The sequence below is a fragment of the Cyanistes caeruleus genome, chromosome 9 (assembly GCF_971803275.1).
Source record: "Cyanistes caeruleus chromosome 9, bCyaCae1.hap1.1, whole genome shotgun sequence".
NCBI classification, from domain to species: domain Eukaryota; kingdom Metazoa; phylum Chordata; class Aves; order Passeriformes; family Paridae; genus Cyanistes; species Cyanistes caeruleus.
Genome location: NC_141709.1, coordinates 15,349,358 through 15,368,179, shown reverse-complemented (window position 1 = coordinate 15,368,179; position 18,822 = coordinate 15,349,358). Strand labels below are relative to the sequence as shown.

Below are 18,822 nucleotides of genomic sequence, written 5' to 3'. Positions count from 1 at the left end.
GAGATGATAGGAAGATTAGTAGCTAAAAAAGAGATTTACGAAGAGGCAACAAACTAACGCTTTTGCTGCCACTTAAACACTAATTCAGCATTAAGATGGCTTGCAACATATAACAGCTACTTACTAGAGTATCTGAAGTGGTTATTCTTGTGGTATTTAGTCCTACCAGAGAAGGGAGAGTTTGGGACATCCAGTTAGAGATCATTGCCATGGTACTAAGAACAGCACCAAGCTTCAGCAGCGGAGGACTCATTTCTGTGGAGCTAATGAGTTTTCATAGTGAGTGATTATCATCCCAGTGCAGGCTGGCAGTGAGAGGCGTGACTGCAGCACACAACATGCACAGCATGAAAGGAGATCAAGCTACCCAGATTTAATCATCCATTAAAAACATTCATATCCTCATTTGCCCTCTTTCTGCTCTTACTAACAAATAGTTACGACTGTCTTATGCCGGCCACTAAATAAACAATCCTTTCTATGCTAATAGTCATTGCAGTTTCCAGTGGGAGATGGCTGGGTGAATTATCTCTTTATAGGTGCTAGACAGTCAATTAGCCCTTAATTAGTTCAGTCCAGGCACAGCAGTGTGTTCCTGTCTGAAATGCAAAAGCCTGAGCACAAATAACCCCCCACTCCTCATCAGTGCTTTGGCAGAAATATGCCCAAGTCTGTTTGTAAATATGGTTCTGTACTTTCTCATGAGGAAGGGGCAGAACTATCAGCCTGCTCATCAAAGCAAGAACTTTTCTGGACCTCCTGTGGTTTGCTGATCTCTCACAAATGACAAACATCAGTGACTTTATTATTGACTTTATTATTGACTTTATTATTATTTATTATAAGATCTTTACTGTTCATAAAAGAACATTGAGGCTGTGAAGAGTCACATTTCTCAGTGTTGTTAGTTTACAGGTTTTTGTACCAAGACTTATTGCATTACTTCCAGGGTTGGCAGACTCACTATGTCTTCATTGGTGCTTGGATGCGAGCAGAAGATAAATTGGGGATCGCATATTTTGAGACTCCTTTTGGCTTTGCTGTTAAATCTTCTGCTCCCTAGTGCTGCAGAATGAGCTGCAGGTTCTGTAGCAATGTATCTTACTCATATATTGAGTGTAGGTGGGGAAAGAAATGCAGAAAAAACAGTCTAGAAATCATTGTGCCATAGGGGCAGTTTTACTTTTTAAGAATTATTTGTAAAAGAAGTGCTGAGTGAGGACTTCTAATGGCAGTTATTTAAGAGAAAACTCACATAAAGTTTTCTGAGAGACAGGCTACTGCATTTTCCCCAGGGCAGTTATGGATTTAGTTTCTGAATTTGCTTCAAAAAAGCAAATTACTTTTTCTTAAGGACTTTTGGCAGTTCTACGAAGGAACCCTGCATGCAGTGAAACTGAAGGGATGTATATTTATGTGTGTGTGTCATCACTGATGTATTTATTAAAGCTACTGTAACCCTGCAAACAGATTTTCAGATACTCAGAGCTTGTACACCCATTCAGGCTAGATATTTCTCTTTCAGTACCCATTCAGAATGATTTCCATAAATCTTTGCAGTTTAAGGAAGACACTTGTAAACTTATTTTTTAAAAAAGAAATTGAAAAACCCATTGGGAGCTATTATATAAACTTAAGGAGTCACCCAGCAATAGAAAATAGAAAACCTGTGTATCCAGGTGTTAACTATCTTGTGGTAGTTACACAGTAAGGTGAGCTGTGAAATGTTTAAAATACTCAAAAATTTAATTCACTGAAAAGATATCTGAATACAATGGAAGTATGAGTTTGCTTATGTACAGCTCCTGCACAAGAAAATAAGCTTTTTTCTAGTTTCCCTGTATATATAAGCATTGCAGTAAAAGACCTCAATATGCAAATAAATCAATACTAAATATATCTTGGTTTTATTTATCTGTAGCATACTGATTGCATACAGTGGTTTGCCTGCTTTCTGACTTATTTCACATACTTTTTCCAAAAGTCTTGGAACAAACTAACACACAAGGGCTGTTCTCTGCAGAGAGCTAGAATTGCTTTGAAACTTATAGTTGCTGATATCTGAAGAAAATATGATTTTTTTTTGCTGATTTACAAGAAAAGTATCCCAATGAAATAAAAACTGCACTGGATCAGTCTCCCTGATCCATTTAGTTCCTTTGACTACAATGGGCAGCTATAGGTGCTTACAAGAGGAGTGTAAGAACAGAACAGAGGCACAGTAATACATTCCTTAGTGTAAACTTCCAGCAAGCTGATACTAACTGGGCCAGAAGGTGCAAATTTGTGTTCATGATGCTTTCTTCTGAATTTATCAAGTAATTTTTAAAGTCATCTGTACTTTCAGGAGGCACAACATTCACCTGCATGGAGTTCCACAACTGAATGATGCCTTTGTGAAAAACGTTATTGCTAGAAGTTGTGCACAGATCACAAATTTGAGAAATGCTATGTGCTCACAGCTATTTTACTCAGAGTATTTTCTGTGTTTCAGGAGATAAAGTTATATAAGCTTGGATTGCTGATGGTGGCCATTATGTACATTTCTCTGTAGAGAGTCCCTGTGGTCCATTCTTGATATGGTGATTTTGAGACTGAGAGGTGAGTCAGGCCTTTACCTCAGTTTGGTAGGTGGAAGCATTTGAACCTTTCCCTGTGGAGAAATCTCCCTTCTCCCTTCTGTGAGAACCTCCCTTCTGTGGAGAGGGGCTCAAAGCCCTGAACAGATGTCCAACTGAACTGTCCAGACTGACATTAAAAGTGATGCTTTTTGCTAAGCTGTCACGTTTCATTGGCAATTTGTCAATTTCCCAAGGACCTGCACTGATTACTTCCAATATGGATTAGGTAACATTTGATAACGTTGGATAATTTTCCAGTTTTATTAGATTCTCCTGAAGTGTCTCAGCATCTATCTAGACCTAATATGAAAAAAGATTTTAATTCATCAGTTTTATCACCTTTTTTTCTTCTTGTTCTCTTTCAGAAGTTTAATAAGCACACTAATTACCTCAATTCCAAGAATTACATTTCCTGAATGTAATGATAGAATTTTGATTTACCATACTGAATTGAAGCTTTTGACATTTTTGGTATTCTTCTCTTTAACATTTGCTGTTTCACAGAACAACGTAGTTGTTCTCCTCCTGAATTTTAACATTGGACAAAATACATTCAAAAGGCCCTAAAAGACTTTTCTGATGCCCAGATTAAAAATTACTGCTAATTATCCTTCATCCAGGGTATTTCCAGCTCCTGGAAAGAATGCTGTTTGTCGAGTTATTATGATTATTCCTAACAGATGACATGCTCCTTGGTTCTTGTGACCAAGAATACTCATTAATGCAGTTAGCACTTTATTATCTTCCAACTGGTTTAACTGTGAAAGTTTGCTGCCATGTGATTCCCAGTATTGCTGCTGGACACATCTTTCCAGAACTCAGCAGGAGGTGATCCTCTATTCCTCTAGGCTGGTTATGTAATTTAACATTACCAGAGCACTGGCATCCCCGTGGTGCTGAAGTCTGATCTGTTGTAGCAGCACAGGGGCTTTAAAGGCTCTTTGTGCTGCAGTGCAGGGATGAGGGCAGCTTGGACAAGTGTCTGGAGCCCAGGGGCTGCAGGAGTGAGCATCGCCCTGGGAAGCTGCAAACCCTTTCTTCTAGGGCTGCAAAGACATGGCAGCTGCATCCTGGGCTGCTGCAGATGGAAGTGTGCTTACACAGGCACAGCACGTGCTCTGTGGAATTGTCAATATCCTGTGTATCAGATATTTCCCATTTCCTGCACCCTTTTGCCAAATATTGCTTCAGAGCGCTACTGCAAAGAAGAAGTGATGGGAACACAGTCTTAAAAATGTTTCCCTCCTGAACAATGGAAATACTAAATGAAACTATATTTTGTGTTTTTACCAGAACTGTGTAAGTGTTCAAACCCTCTTTTTGTTAAGGAAATAAAATGTTAAAATAATTTTAGCTGCATTTTACCATAAATAATTGGGTAAATTAAGAAATAACAAGCAAAGAGTAGAAAATTTTTCTATCATATCTGAGGTCACATATACAAAGATCACACCTGAAGCCAGAGAATAACTGAAGACTTATTCTTGTATTGTTAATAAGTAGAAGCAAAACTTTATGACCATTTTAGCTCTGTATTTTCTGTTTTTTTTTTTTTTTTTAAGCTGCAATTTCACATTTCTGGTTTATGATTAACTGCTGTGAATTAGCCTTCTGAACAAAAGCTAGAATGAAACAGCAATTCTAAAATCTGTACAGTATTCTTTATTACTCTAAATTTCTGCTGGTAGGATAGCTTCCTCTTTTAGTTAACTTCTAAAGCCAATAAAAGCTGAAGCATCTGTACAGAATAACTTCAGATGTAATATTTTGATCTTACATAGAAGTCTGCCAATGTGTAGCAATTTCAATGTTGTTAATGTTATTGTATGCTAATCCTGTAATATTCAATTACTGTATTACAAATTTCTAGGGTTATTAAAGATATTATTTAAGACCCTAATTTAATAAATAGTCTTAAGGCTCTCCTAGTCTCTGATATTTACTTTCACTTTGAGATCCTGTTACATTTTGATAGGGATTAAGTCTACTGAAAATGAGAATATATCCTAACATTATCTTATTACAACTGAGGTAGTATGATCTCTGTACTGTAAAAAATAATTAACATCTGTATTAGGAATAGCAACAGAAGAACTGTCCTGGGTCAGCAACATGTGAGAATATATCCAGCCATACACCCCAAAATTAATTTCTTCCTTTCCAGAGGAAAATACTGAGTGTAAGAAAGAGGAAATAATGAAGTTCAGCAGCAGTCATTTAACCCTGATATCATTATATTTAATGTATGTAATACACAATGCTACCTTAAGTAATTCTTATAATTCAAAATTGTGTTCATGGGTAAATGCTACCATGTAAACACCTGAAACCTTGCATTTTTTGTAGAAATGACTGCATATTCATGGCTCAGCTGGCTTAATTAGATTCCTTTGAAGCAGAACAAAATGAGGAATCTTAAATCTCAGGAAGTCTGTATTTTGACAGGTTAGGTTTAGAAAGTATGCTCAAGAAGAAAAGCCAAAGCTTACCTCACTGCACTGTTGTTCTACAGTGTATTCAGTTCTTTATCTTCATGTGATATATTGTGCTCAGTAGTACATTGGTTTAAAAAAATGCAGTACCTTAGTCATTAGTCATGTTCCTGAGCATGATTATTTATTCACATTAGGTTAATGCATGCACAAAGCAAAGTTCTCAGAACTGGAATGGCAATTAACATTCAGAGAGCTGCAGATGGACTGAGAAAGCACAGACTTGTGCCATCAGTTCAACTGCAGTTCTCTGAATTTAGAGAACTGTGCCTTCTTCATCTTACTCTGTTGTTGTTCAATAAAACCCTGTGGCTTTGCAGTGCTATTTGTGATAGCAATATCCAGGCTCTTTTAAGGGCAGTTTGAGAGGTATGTGCCCTTTCTAGAAACTCTCTTTTCACAGCTCATCTGTGCATACACAGTGACATTCTGCAGTCAGGTGTCTCCACTTAGGGAAGTATTGAGCAAGGGATTTTTAGTGTTGTCCATTACATGCTTCTGTACCAATGCTCTTGGGGTGGTGACCTTCCTGAAACGCTCTTAGCTATCTGCTTGTTCATTTTTCAGGCTTCAGGGAGCTTCTTTTGAATGAAGACATTAAAGCACATTTTCATGTTCTTCTCACACCTATTCTCTAGAGCTCTGCAAATCCCAAGTGTACAGAATAACAAAGTAGTGTCTCCACAGAAGAATTAGTTCATTATGAGAATTGACTGAAAGAGGAAGCAGGATGGGCAGCCTGATTTAGGCAAAATCTGCAGTTAATTGCAACAGCTGGGAAAAACCAATGGGTGGGGAAGGACTAAGTCAAATGAAAAGAAAAGCTTCTTCTGTTGATTTTCTGCCACTTTAATTTTCAATCAAATTTATATTGGGTACTCAATAAAACCTCATAAGCTTTTCTCTCTAATGTGTGATATGATTATGGATCTAATGGGAGAAAAAGCATATTTTCTAAAATATATGGAGACATCTATTTAGTAGATAATTACTAAATATTGTGCAGACAGTCCTTTTTCTTTTAACAGAGGCTGGAAACCTGCATTTTAGAGGATTTTTGGATCCCTTATCTTGCTCTGAGCATCCACAGAATAGATGGCAGGGTGCAATGTTGGATGGTTCTGGGTCTGGAATTTGTTGCAGTTTTGGTTTCCTTTGAAAACTGTATGGATTGGATATGAGAATTTATACAGAATTCCTCCTGGAGTAATTCTGATTATTAATGTACAATTTTGATTTTCCATCCTCAAAATATGTATTATTCTGTTGAGGCTGGGTGAGGTAGGTGATCTGGCTTTCACTGAGAGTAAATTTTAAGAAATTAAAGGAGCTGAAACTGAAATTCCCCATAAACTTAGATTATATATAATCCTGGAGCTTGAGCAATGAAAATCAGTAAATTCCATTGTAATTTAATAAAATAAGTTGTTTCAGCTGGCTCTGACTGCAGCTAGATGTTCAAAAACAGGAACCTAAGCTACTTAGAGCCAAAGTGTTTTTAGACTGTGAGAATGGTCAGTGTAACTGGCCCTTCCTCTGGTTAGTACAAGCTTACAGCTTTGCAGTCAGCATTTACAGACCCCTCAACTGGAGCTTGCCTGTGGACTGTCACATTTAATAGATAACAGGTAAATTTGTTCAGTGCCTTTAAAAAACTCCTTGAATCCTTGCAAGTGAGAAGACAGAAATGAAAGTGGAAAGGGTTTGCAAAATAAAATTCCCTGTCAAAGGGGAATTTTGTCTTTGGAAAAAGACTGGGTGGGGTGTGTCTGCACTTATAAATACAACAGGGTTAGGATATGGGGTTGAATTCTGGCCCATAGCAAACTGCAGTGTTTGTTGGTGCCACACATCCTAATTATCTTTTCCTCTTATGCCTGGGCATGATTCAGTTAGGTGGCGTGGACACAGATGCAGCATTTCAAGAGTGAAAGAGTAGTTTTGCTGTGTGGAAAGGAGCTGTTCCTTAGAGTCCAGAAATCAGCTCATCTCCTTTTCATTTAGCAGCATGTATTTGTATTTAGCCAAGTGCTGTTTTTGAAACTGAGAGCAAAGGAATCATCTACTGTTTGATTTCAGCTGCATTCTGACAAGCAAGTCTTTGTTCTTTGTAAATTTACAGCTCTGCATTACAGAAATACTTGGCTATATTCTCCTGTATTTCCCCATGCAGATAACTGTCAAGACTGACTAATAAATAAAGTAAGGTGAGAAGGGTTATCCTGCTGACTTGCCCTTCATCCCACCATGTTTCCAAACATTCTTTTGGCAAGTCTCAAACTGTCACATCAAGCTTTTCTAACATCCCTGTCATATTCTCTGTAGAGATGAAATAGGGAAAAATTCTTCAGAAGTTTAAAGCTGAGCTTACTCCCAGAGGTCTGGCAACCTACAGGCTCTACAGTATTAACCAAGAGTTTATAGGTTTAACCAGCATGGCACTGATAATGGCATTTAAAGGCTGTAGCATCTTCCTGTTTGGATTTTCTAACAATGGTGGCATTAACAACATTTCCTTCTTGAGATATAAAGACCTTTTTCTGTAGGCAGAAAGTCTGAGAAAGAAAATTACATTTCTATTCAGAAAGCACCACATGTTTCCTGCAACATCTTCAAAGAACAAGATTTTGTGAATGTGTCTCATTTCAAGCAAATCCATTTTTAATGTATACTGCTTCTTGACACCATCCTGGAAGGCCTAGTTTATTCTTAAACAGGGATGAAAGCTTACAAGTACTGTGAATATTGAGAAAATTCCATGGGCAATCTTGCCTGCAAAAGAAGAGATGTGTTAAATCCAAATGCTGTGGCTGAATTCCAATAGTTAGCTATGTTCTGTCCAGCAAAATGCTGCTTGCAGTTTCAGTTGGATACTTAACCTGTTCCCAGTGCTGTATGGTGCTTTGAAAACAATGAGCCAGGTGCTGTGTTTCAGCTCAGTAAAACAGGCTGCATTTCAGCAGTGGGTAAAACAATGTACGGATATGCCACAAAGCATGATCCCAGATGCTGTAAAATACTTTTATGTTTAAATAAGGGCACAGAAAGCAAACACTTGCTATTTTAATGTTTATGTTTAATCCTAGAAGTTTCTGAACTGAATAATGCCAAAAAGAACTGAAGGTGTTTATTTGGGAAAGAATCACAATTGTATTATTTGAAGAAAAATAATAGAGAATATACCATAAACCTTACTGAAATTATGGCATACTGTTTTTTTTTTTGCTGCCTTTTCAATTTCCTATTTATGTTTTACAGAACAGAAATAAAAGTTTTAAATAATATGACACTTTAAGGGATTCAATTGCTCATTTCTATTAATTTTCCCCTTTACCCTATATTTTTTCTTCTTTTACTGAAATAATTTAAATTGATGTGTGACCCTGAGGGTTGAGTTAAATCCATCCTTGGAAGGAATGGGTACTGCCTTCCATAGGGCTGCTGAGAATGCTATTAGCAACTGCAGCTTCTCATGGATGAGGAGTTTGAGTGTCAAATTAGAAGGTCCCAGCCCCCTGTGAGCAAAAAGAGAAATATATTAAATTGGTGTTGTTGTCTGAAGGTAGTACTGTGGGAAATGCACTTCTGTAATGCACAGCAACGAACAATGCTGAATATAAATAAAACCACCCCAAATATGTCCCAGATCTTCTGAAGATCAGTGTTCTTATCTCTCAAGCAGTAACAGTGGCTTGTATAAATACAGAAAAATTAAAAAATGTGTGGTTTAATCTTGGCTACCATTTCCCTGAAATGATAAAATGACAATTTTCTAAGTTTTGATTTGGGTGATTGAGATTTCTGCATATGGGGGAGAAGCAAGATTGTAAAAGCCACTCTGAACATGAAAAGTTTACCACAACATTGTAAAACTCTTAGGAGGAAAGAAAAAGCTGCAGGAAGGAAGAGATGGGGAGAAAAATGGCTCTGAAAAAACTGAGATATAATGGTGAGCTATTAGGGATTACTGGCTCTTAGCTCCTACCTTGTCACTTGAATATACCAAAAGAAAGATGCCTAAAAGACAATTCAAAGCACCTTTTAAAATAAATTTAGGATTTAAGCATGGGCACAGTGGCAGTTATGATAGTGTGCCCATCCTCAGCCTGGTCATTCTGTCACCTCAGGCACACTGCCTGCTGTGTGAAGGTTGAGATCCTTCCTTGAGAGTTAACAAAATCTTGAACTGGTTAATATTCTTAGTTGCCTCGTTTTAGAGACAAATAAGGTTACTGATGTTCATACAGCTCATGATATTCTGGGATTCCAGGCTCAGGAAATGTGTTGGATAACCAGAGATCTCTGCTTTGAAAGAAGTGATGTGAATTCTGACTTCCCTTCCTCCATTTCTACCAGAGGTTTGACTCAGGTGTGATTGCCACACCACTCTGTAGACTTTTAGTATCAGCACAACGCTCAGAAAAATCCATATGGGCAGAAGTTAATGACTATTAGAGAGGCCACATTCTTTTGATTACAAGAGTGGTGTACATTGAAAGTCCTTATAAAACTAGCACAGAAAATTGTGAGCCAAAAAATACCTACATAAATGTAGGTATTTTTTCAAACTTGTGGAAAATGAAAACTGGAGACATAATCTAAACAGCTATGCTCCCAATAGTAATGTAGCTTTGCATGTAGCTTTAAAGGTTAATAATTTCAACACTTGTGATTCTTCACCCTGTCATGTGTTATCCTTTACTCCCTCCTTGTGTGTCTGAAAGAGGCACTGAATCCTGTTCTCTGAGTTAGGAACTTGTGCTCTTGGACTAATGCTGGGTGGTTTTTCAGCTGCTACAGACCAGAACTGCAGCAGTTGAGGAGCTGGTGGGAAATGGCTGGGCTTGCTGTTGCTTTGCAGTTGTACAGAGCAGTGTCTGGTACTCCAGGCTGTGACAGTGGAAGAGAACAAAGCTGTTACAGCTTGGTAAGCACTTCTGACATCAAACCGATCAATCCCACACAAAAAAATTCATTTTTCATCTTCTAAATGAAGATGAAAATGTATTCTAAAAAAAATGTAACTATGCACATCAAGTCACATTACAGTTATCCTTTTACAGTTGTAGTTTATGACCAAAGGAAACAAGGTCATTCACAATTTAGGACATGACTGAAATTTTGTAGTTTTGTGGGATTTAGGGAGCTGACAACAGTGGAGTGTGAATTAGGAAGACTCAGATGATACCCCATCAGAAGCCTTCTGTTTACTGACACTCTCCATAACTTATATTTTTACATGTCTCTTCAGTACTTTAAGGCTATTCTTTATCATCTCCAGCACTTGCTTCCCATGTGCAGTCATAATCCCCTGTTTACAATATCAAAATTAAAATGCTGCTATTATCTTACATGGGAAAAATATGAAACCTGTGAGGATTAAGTATCAATGAACAGCTCAGAAGCAAAGACATCATTTATAGAGAAAAAGGTTTCTGTCCACAGGAAGTTCAATGCAGGCCTTCTTTCTAGCTTTAATGAGGGGAAATTCACCAGTTAAGAATCACAGTCAGTGAGTCTTTAAAGGACTCCTTGTGTCACATAGCAATTCACATAGCAATGTGACTAGGAGAATAAAATTCATGGGCAATGCTGGTGAAGTTTTACATAAGCTTTTAGATCTAATTAATAAAAAAGGGCCAAGATTTTGATTAATGAATGCATTTACATAACCTTCAAGATTTGATATTAATTTTACAGGGAGATTTAACTAACTTATTAGGAAATGACCAAGAAATTTAATAAAATATTTGTACTAAATCTTGTAATTAGTTTCTGTAGCTTGGCTAGTAGTGCTATAGAAAGTAGAGCTACTTGTACAAGGGCAAAAAATAACTTGGACACACAGCTGTGCTGGAGCTCCTGAAAGAGTTTTCAATCCAAAAATACAATTTTAAAAACACGCACAAACTCATATTGAGGATCATAAAACAAGGAAAGGAAATTTCAATCAAACACAGCCACTGTACAGTTCAGACTATAAAGCTCTTACCAGTATTTTATAACACTCTGTCCTGACAAAGTAAAAATTCTGTTCTGAGTTTTTGTCTTGCATTAGTGTATTCCTAGCCAAGATTCCCATATCCTGCTTCTAAAAAAACACCAAGACGTTAAACAATAACAGTAAAAGCTACTAACATGAAACTGGAAAAAAAAATGTAGCCAATTTGATAAAGTGCTTGTGGTGTTAAGGCAATTAAATAGCAATAAAAAAGCACTAAGGCCAATAACTGTTAGCTGTGAAAATCCATTTTAGATTTATAACTAAAATAAAATGATTTAAGATCTATAAAGAAAGTGACGGTTTGACAGAAATAGGAAGATGCTTTAGATATAATATTGTGGAAATCAAACATGGGAAACTGAAGAAACTGCATTTCACACATCTTTCTTATTGACTTTTTGCATTTGATGGACTAACACATTATTGCTTATTTGCTTTTTTATGAATATAACAGAGTCAATCTGTCACAAATAAGGAGAAAAGTGATTCCAGATGGATTCTACCTCAGTCAGTGCTTTGGGAAAATATCTGTTTTCTTTGGGGCCAGATGGAATGCCATAGGGCTATTTGCAAGAATTATTTTTTGGGTTTTTTTGGGGTTTTTTTTTCTTGGGTTTTTGTTTTTTTGTTTTTGTTTTTTTTAGTGTGGCATCTAATGAAGAAAAAAGAAATACACTCTCTAGTATGAAAATGTGGCTGCTGCAGGGAAACATCTCCTGTCTGTGTTCCTACTTCTCGTAAGCCCTTGCGGTCAAGGGGAACAGCAGGCAGGTACATTAATGCAGGATTTTAGTGGGGGACCATGAGGATAACAGGAAAATGCCTAGTGAAAAGGCAGTAACAGACAATTTTTCAGTAGAAACAAACCACAAGAAACCAAGCATTAGTTTGTTGCAGCTTTCATCTACTTTAGACTGTTTAGGAAATGGATTTCTGCAAGTCTTACAACTGATGCAAGGGATGGCAACTTTAGCCTGAAGACTGTTAATAATACTTTCCTAACTTACCCTGTTGGGAGATCTTTTTGTTTTACTACCACACATGTTTTACAAATAATACAAGTCATTTCCTGAAGGGCACTTCAACAAAAGCCAACTTGAAGTTATACCACATTTTCCTGGAAGGATTTAAGGGGACTTTTAAAATAAAGTGCTTGGTTTTAGCTCTTGAGTAACTTTATTACATGAAAGTCACTCTGCAGACAGTTTTTGCTCATTATAGTCAAAATCAGTTTAAAGGTTGAGCGTGACATGCATGATTTACACCAGAGCTCTATCACAATCCTCATGGTTTGGATAGATCACCTTTGCTCACATTGTTAAGCTCTGCTCTGGACTGGGAGCTTTTTAATACATTGTTCAGTGAACTCAGGATACAGAAAAGTTCATGAGTTAAAGGGAAACTCAGTTCATAAAGTTTGTGACATGCTCACTTTTCATCCATAGTATGAATTAAAAATATTCTGATGAAATTAAAATATTAAATTTATCATTGGGCATTTTATTATATGACTGATATAAAAAAGAAATGTTTTGGAAAGCTTCCTTTTAATCAGTTATTTATAGGTGAAAAACAAGTCCTTAGGTTGTAAATGACTTTTTGATCCTCAGAAACTTGTCAATCAAATAATTTTACATAAATTCAATGGCTTATTAGCAAGAAGAATAGATATTTTTGGCTAAGCAACAAATTCTTTTTCAAAGCATTTAGAGTAAGTATCAGCTTAAGCACTTTATTTCTTTGGAAAAATTGATAGAGACCTTAAATACATTTATTTTGTTGCTTGTCACATTACTTATAAACCACAGTCCATGGGTATGCTCCAGTGCCTGGAAAGCAGGCTACACAAACACACCTAAATGGGGACATTCAAGCAATCTTCTTTTATACTGAATTCTACCCTCATGTTTTGCTGCTGGCAGTCTTTCATGTTTTTTATTGTTAAGTTATATATCTGAGCTATACAGAAACTGTTTTCAGCTCTTGTGTATTTTTGATTCTTCAGAACTCCTGGTTTTGGTTTCTTAAGCCATATAAATTGCTTATTTTTCCCCTTAGCAAACAATTTTCTCTATCTGTTGGTTCAGTAAATGATACAACTTCCTACTGATTTTACCTGGCTCATATACATACATGAACCTAGAACACTTCCTTATTGTGTATTGGCTTTCTGTGCTACAGTTTGCTTTCTGGGATTAGAACAATTGAGTTCAGATGAGATTCACAGGACCTCTTTGCAGAACTCTGGCTCCAGGTTTCCATCCTCCCTTGCAGGGTCAAAGACTCTCCTAGGAGCTGGAGCTTGAGGGTACCTGTATTAAGTAACTGAGGTATCAGACTGTAGACTTAGCTTTGCTAAATCCTATTAGTATGATAAGCCTTTTTAGTTTGGACTTTCCTTGTTGCTCCTTGAGGGTATAATTAATTACCTATAAATAAATTTTGGACTGTGCACTACGTGTAGACCAGATAGGAAAACACAAAATAGTATCTCAATCAGTGTTCCTTGAAGACTTTAATTTCTGCTATGAATTCCCAGATGTACAGGAAATGTCACAGCTATAAATCCCTTGAGATGATCATCAGTCTCAGAGACAGAATATATTGGATTTGGAAATATTTCTTTCAAAATGTAACAAGATCAGGTAACACACTAGAGCAAGGTGGCAGAATGGAGGAGATAAAAACACTGGTTTACAAGGCAGATGAGACTTCAGCTTTTACCTCAGTAGCACTGTGCTCTAGAGATAAAGCTGGAAAACCAAGGTTGAATGTATAATGTAAATGCTATCTAGATACAAATGTAATTTATTGTTTTTATTCTTTCTCTTTTCACTTTGAGTCTTGGAGGAATTAGTGTTTAATTTGGAAGATATTGTTCCTGCATTGCTGCAAGTTTATGTTGTGCTGGACTTGGCAAGGATACTAGAATCTAATTAAATCAGTGTAGGAATGAAGGTTGGGAATCAGTAGTTGCAAGAGATTCACAGAAAAAAAAGGTAAAATCTCTTGCTTTGACTCAAAAGTGAGGTATCAGAAGTCAGATACATTAAGCAGGGAGCAAATGAAGTCTCTAATGCAGCTTGCTTGGCAGTCAAAAGAATGTTATTATAATAGCTTTTTAGTGGAGTGGAAATATCCAATTTCCCCAAAGACCAATCTGGCTTAGCAGTGCAGACTTTCTGACTTCATATTCTAATGCTTACTTCACAAGATGCCCCATTTCTCCTTATGTAATGAATTGGAAACATTGTTTCAGAGCACAAAGTGCAAGTGCTGCTCCACTGGATAAAAGAATTCTCAAGGAACTTTATGAATAACAAAAAAGAGAAAACTGGCCCTACAGTCTTCATGTGAAAAAATTCAAATTTTAAATATTAGATGCCTCTAGAGATGATAATCAAATATTTTTATCACTAAGACAATCTGAGGAAAATAGTGTGGCTGATATGACAATACAGACCCTTTAAAAATGCAATAGAAACTGAAAGGGCTGACAGTTGGGAACATAAGTATCTTGGAAAAGCACCCCCAAACAAGAACATGCTTTATCAGATGTTGAAGAGCTGATTATATTCCAAATTACTTAATGCTGTTACTTACGCCAAAGGCAGAAGAACTGCAACCTAACTGTAACACTGTACACTGTTTTATGCATTCTGCATGTAATCATCAGGATAAAAGCCTTTCAGCATTCTATACAGACAGTTACATTGCTGCATGAAGTCTGTCTTCAGTAATTATGAAGAATCTAAGGCAATTCACAGTCTGTATTCATATTGTAATTTAAGCCTTCTGGGTTGGCAAACAGTTGTCTGCAATCTATTGTAAGAGAGGAAAAAAAGAAAAGAAATACTTCACATGCTAATATAAGATTAAAGAATAAAGCAGGGAAGAAGAATGCAAATAAAAAATAACAGATTAAATCGACAAGATAATATTCTTTATTCCTTATTCTACATAACCCTTCCTTAAGGCTTTTCCTCAGTCTAGTATGGTGCTCCAGCTGGATAATACATGTACAGTCTGCCAAAGAAAAATACTGCAGCTGAAAACTGAGCTCTTTCTCAGAGCAGGACAGAAGTATAAGAGTGAAGGCTGACCAAAATCAAGAAACAGGAGCTTTCTGATTCGTGGTTAGGATGCCTTGGGACTCTAGCTGTCCTGCAGAGCCTGGAAAGGGATGGCTGAGCATGAAGAGCTCTCTGGATTACATGACTCTCTTGCTCACTGTCTTCCTGGACTTCTGGCATTTGTTGGCATCACAGGCTGCACTCAGCTCTGGCTTCTGCTGCAATAAGCATGAAATCATGGCAATGCCAAGGCTGCAGTAGCAAGTGGTTTATGACCCTGTCAGTCCTTCTCTGGTGTTTTTACTGGACACATGTCAGAGGGCCCTGAAAGGCAAACCTGTAATCTTTAGGAAAATGCAGCAGAAATGCCAGGCTCTAGTACTGAGATACAAATTTAAGGGAAAAGGACTGGTGTGTTATCATCTCTCCTAAGTTCCTTATCAATAAAGGAGTGTGCACATATCACTAAAGATCTTGTGTACAGTGGTGCTTTTTCATGGTTTTTATTCCATGCATGGAAGAATCACACTACCCTGGACTGATTTAGTTTTACTGAAGCACAAACAAATGTAAATATGAATAAAATTTTTTATGGCTCAGTGAAACATCTATTGTTCTAATCAACAACTGGAGAGAATTTTCTGTATGAATTGATTATTTAATCCCTGAAATTAGGAGAGAAAGCATCATATTTCACCTTATGGAATCTTACTGATTGTTATTTCAGCACTTATTTTTGCTTACTTATGATTCATGGATATCCTATAACTAAAGGAATATGAGTAAGACTCTGAACATGGGTTCTGCCTCTGCTCTTGAAGTAATATGCAAATTACCGGTTACTCTTTGGAAAGAACACTTAGATTTGAGGAACTTGTACTGCAACTTTTTAGAGTTTTATAAAATATAATATGAATTTATAAAACTGTTTTTACTTTCCATCGATTAGTACATTGCTACTTGCAATGTTATATGACCAAGTATCATTGACCTCACAGGTATCTGTGTTTTAGTGCATTTCTGAAACAGGAGACCAAGGTAAATCTTTTCAGGCAGTCTGTCCTGTGCTGTACTAAAGAGAAGAGCACTTCCAGAGGACAGCAACATGCCTGCTTTCTAAACCTAGACCATGCACAGTGCTGAAGGAGGGAGGCTCAGGTTGTTTAAATACAAGCAGCATCCTGTTGGTTGAAACAGAAGGGCTCTAAGAAACTTTCCTAGGAAACCAGGGTAAAGTCCCTTCTTTGGACCACGTTTTTAAAAGTCACAATGTAAGTTACCATCTTTTGTAACTGAGACAACACTAACAAAGGAGTTAATGAACTGGAAGTGATGTAAAGCCTAAAGGGGAACATAAGGAATGCCAGATATCTTTAGAGTAACATTCTTGAACTGCAGGCTGCATATTATTTTTGACATCTGATCAAGCACTAACTTGATCAACTGTTTTCCTTTCTTTTCCATAGCTCAGTATTTAAATCTACTCAATCACACCCACACATTCCATCAGCCAGCTCCACACATAGTTACAAAGTTAAGAGTGAAAACTCTAATGCTCACACGATTAATTCACTGATTTTGAAGACTTTGGAGAAAAAAAGGGAAGAGCTGCATGGCCTGAAGTCTTAGTTTGAGACAAATGTGTTCATTTCACTTTTGAGAAAATGCTCTTATGACATCATCTATCAGCATAAAGCACTGAAATTTTGGCTGTACTTCTAGGATGATGCAGGGCTAAGAGTTTATGATTCAAGTATGTTAAATTGTTCTGTTTTGGAGGAATGGATTAAAGGTATTTTGAAGCTTCTGTTTCTTGTTTATCTTCTGTGATTTTGTGAGTGTTCTGATGGAGGTAGAGAGCACAAGATTTGTTCCTGGGTGGAGGGAGTGAACTGGAAAGGAGAAAAATTTCTGAAGTACCTATGAGACTTCTTTGCTTTTCATTTGAGATTAAAGTCAGGGGATAGGATCCCAAACAACACCATTACAATGAGTTTTTACAGGGCAGCAGAGAGACAGAAAATGACCTCTTCTGAGCTGACAAGAAACCAAGGCTGATGTCAGAAACTATTGATTAGGCTCTGGTCCACTAAAAGCAGTCAAACAGAACAATTGTGGGATCTTAGCATAGATAAGGTAGCTGTGCCCCTTAAAATCAGTAGTTTAAGTTTGGGATATTTTTTAAGACACTTTCATTTACATATTTTCTATGTGTTTGTATGTGAGCTCAGACTATGAAGTGAGGAGAAGGCATAATGAAGGTTAATGGAGCTCTCAGGTTCATGCAATTCACATGAATTAGAAATAATTTACTAAGAGGAGGCTCACCAAAATCAAATCTAAAAATACTTCATGCAGAGTTCACAACAGACTAAATATCACTTCTAAACAGCTGCAATGTACTTTTGCCAAAATGAGATAAAATAAATGCCAAGTAAGTGTCAGAGTGAACAAAGGAAGGGTCCCTCCTGTGTCCCTTTACAAATACTTTTTCTTCCACATTATTCCTTTTGTAAATGGAGAAGGAATAAGAATGGAAAGAACAAGAACCATTAAAAACCAAAGTGAGCCCTGGACCAGTCTTTCCCTCCTCTCAATAGTACAGGAGTATATACTCCTGAAATCTCATAATCTGAAGTCAAGCACAACAAACATCATTCTTTCTCTTATTTTGGTAAACACTTGGAAGCATTATGAACTCAGCATCATATTGTGAGATCAGCTGTGTGTTCCTGTGGTAGAACGAGTCCTGTTCTTTTGTTCTTCCCACAAGGAGCTATAGAGGATTTCAGAATAGGGAGGAATACAAAACCAAATCTCTTCCCAAGACAATATGCCATTGTAAATTAGGCAGTGTGACAAGAATAGTAAATACTTTCTTTTATTAACAGCAATCATTAACATCTTTGGGATTAAAGGGGAAACAATTCTTTCTTTGTGCTGTTCATATAATAGTAAACCAATCTAATGATCATTGAGAATTGTATCCCCAGGGCATCATTTGGAAACTATATAGTTTCCAAAGGCTTTTTTTACAATTTTATAAAGAGAGAAAGAATGTCTCACTTCATCTGGAAATGAGTTGTACTCTACATGCTAGAAAAGCTTGAAGGTTTTGAAACACAATTTTCATTAAGGACAAGGGATCAACTTATGTCACTTGGCAAATAATTCTACTGCACTTCCATCTTTTCAGGTTCAGTCAGTAAAGAGCAGACTAATAGTACAGTGAGGCACACAGGAGCTTCTCAGAGGGACTCCCCAAAACTGCTTCATAAGGGTTAATCTGAGGTTATCCAAGCTTGGGTTCTTTGGTCAATCAAATTTGAATTCACAGAAAGTATTTAAGTCTGGAACAAGTCTGACTGAGTTATTTACCATTCCACTGTGTTTCAAATTTCTCCTTAATTTCTCTTTGATTATAATAATACTGATGTTAATTTTGACAGAGAATTTAACCTGAGGATGTCATAATATTTTAACATGTTCAGTCCAGCCTAGCAACAAAGAGGAATTCTAAAATCCTGTTACTTTCCACGTGATATGAAGAATGCGTGTTCTTGTCACAGATATGAACCTACAGTTAAATTGCTAAAACCCTGGTGACAGCAAGGGAGGTAGAAGTGACCTCT

General features: G+C 36.9%; 1 protein-coding gene across 2 annotated transcripts in view; it reads right to left on the bottom strand.

The window, feature by feature from the left end:
• Window positions 1-18,822, bottom strand: part of OLFM3 (olfactomedin 3) — a 54,401-nt gene that overhangs the window by 20,449 nt on the left and 15,130 nt on the right. The window contains exon 1 of one of the 2 annotated variants that reach the window (XM_023931966.2): window positions 125-290. The exons of the other annotated variant lie outside the window; for it this stretch is intronic. Within the exon in view, the coding sequence (XP_023787734.1) occupies window positions 125-253 (129 nt within the window). The 5' untranslated portion in view covers window positions 254-290. Of the gene's footprint in view, window positions 1-124; window positions 291-18,822 lie in introns of those variants that run through there. 2 annotated transcript variants of the gene reach the window in all.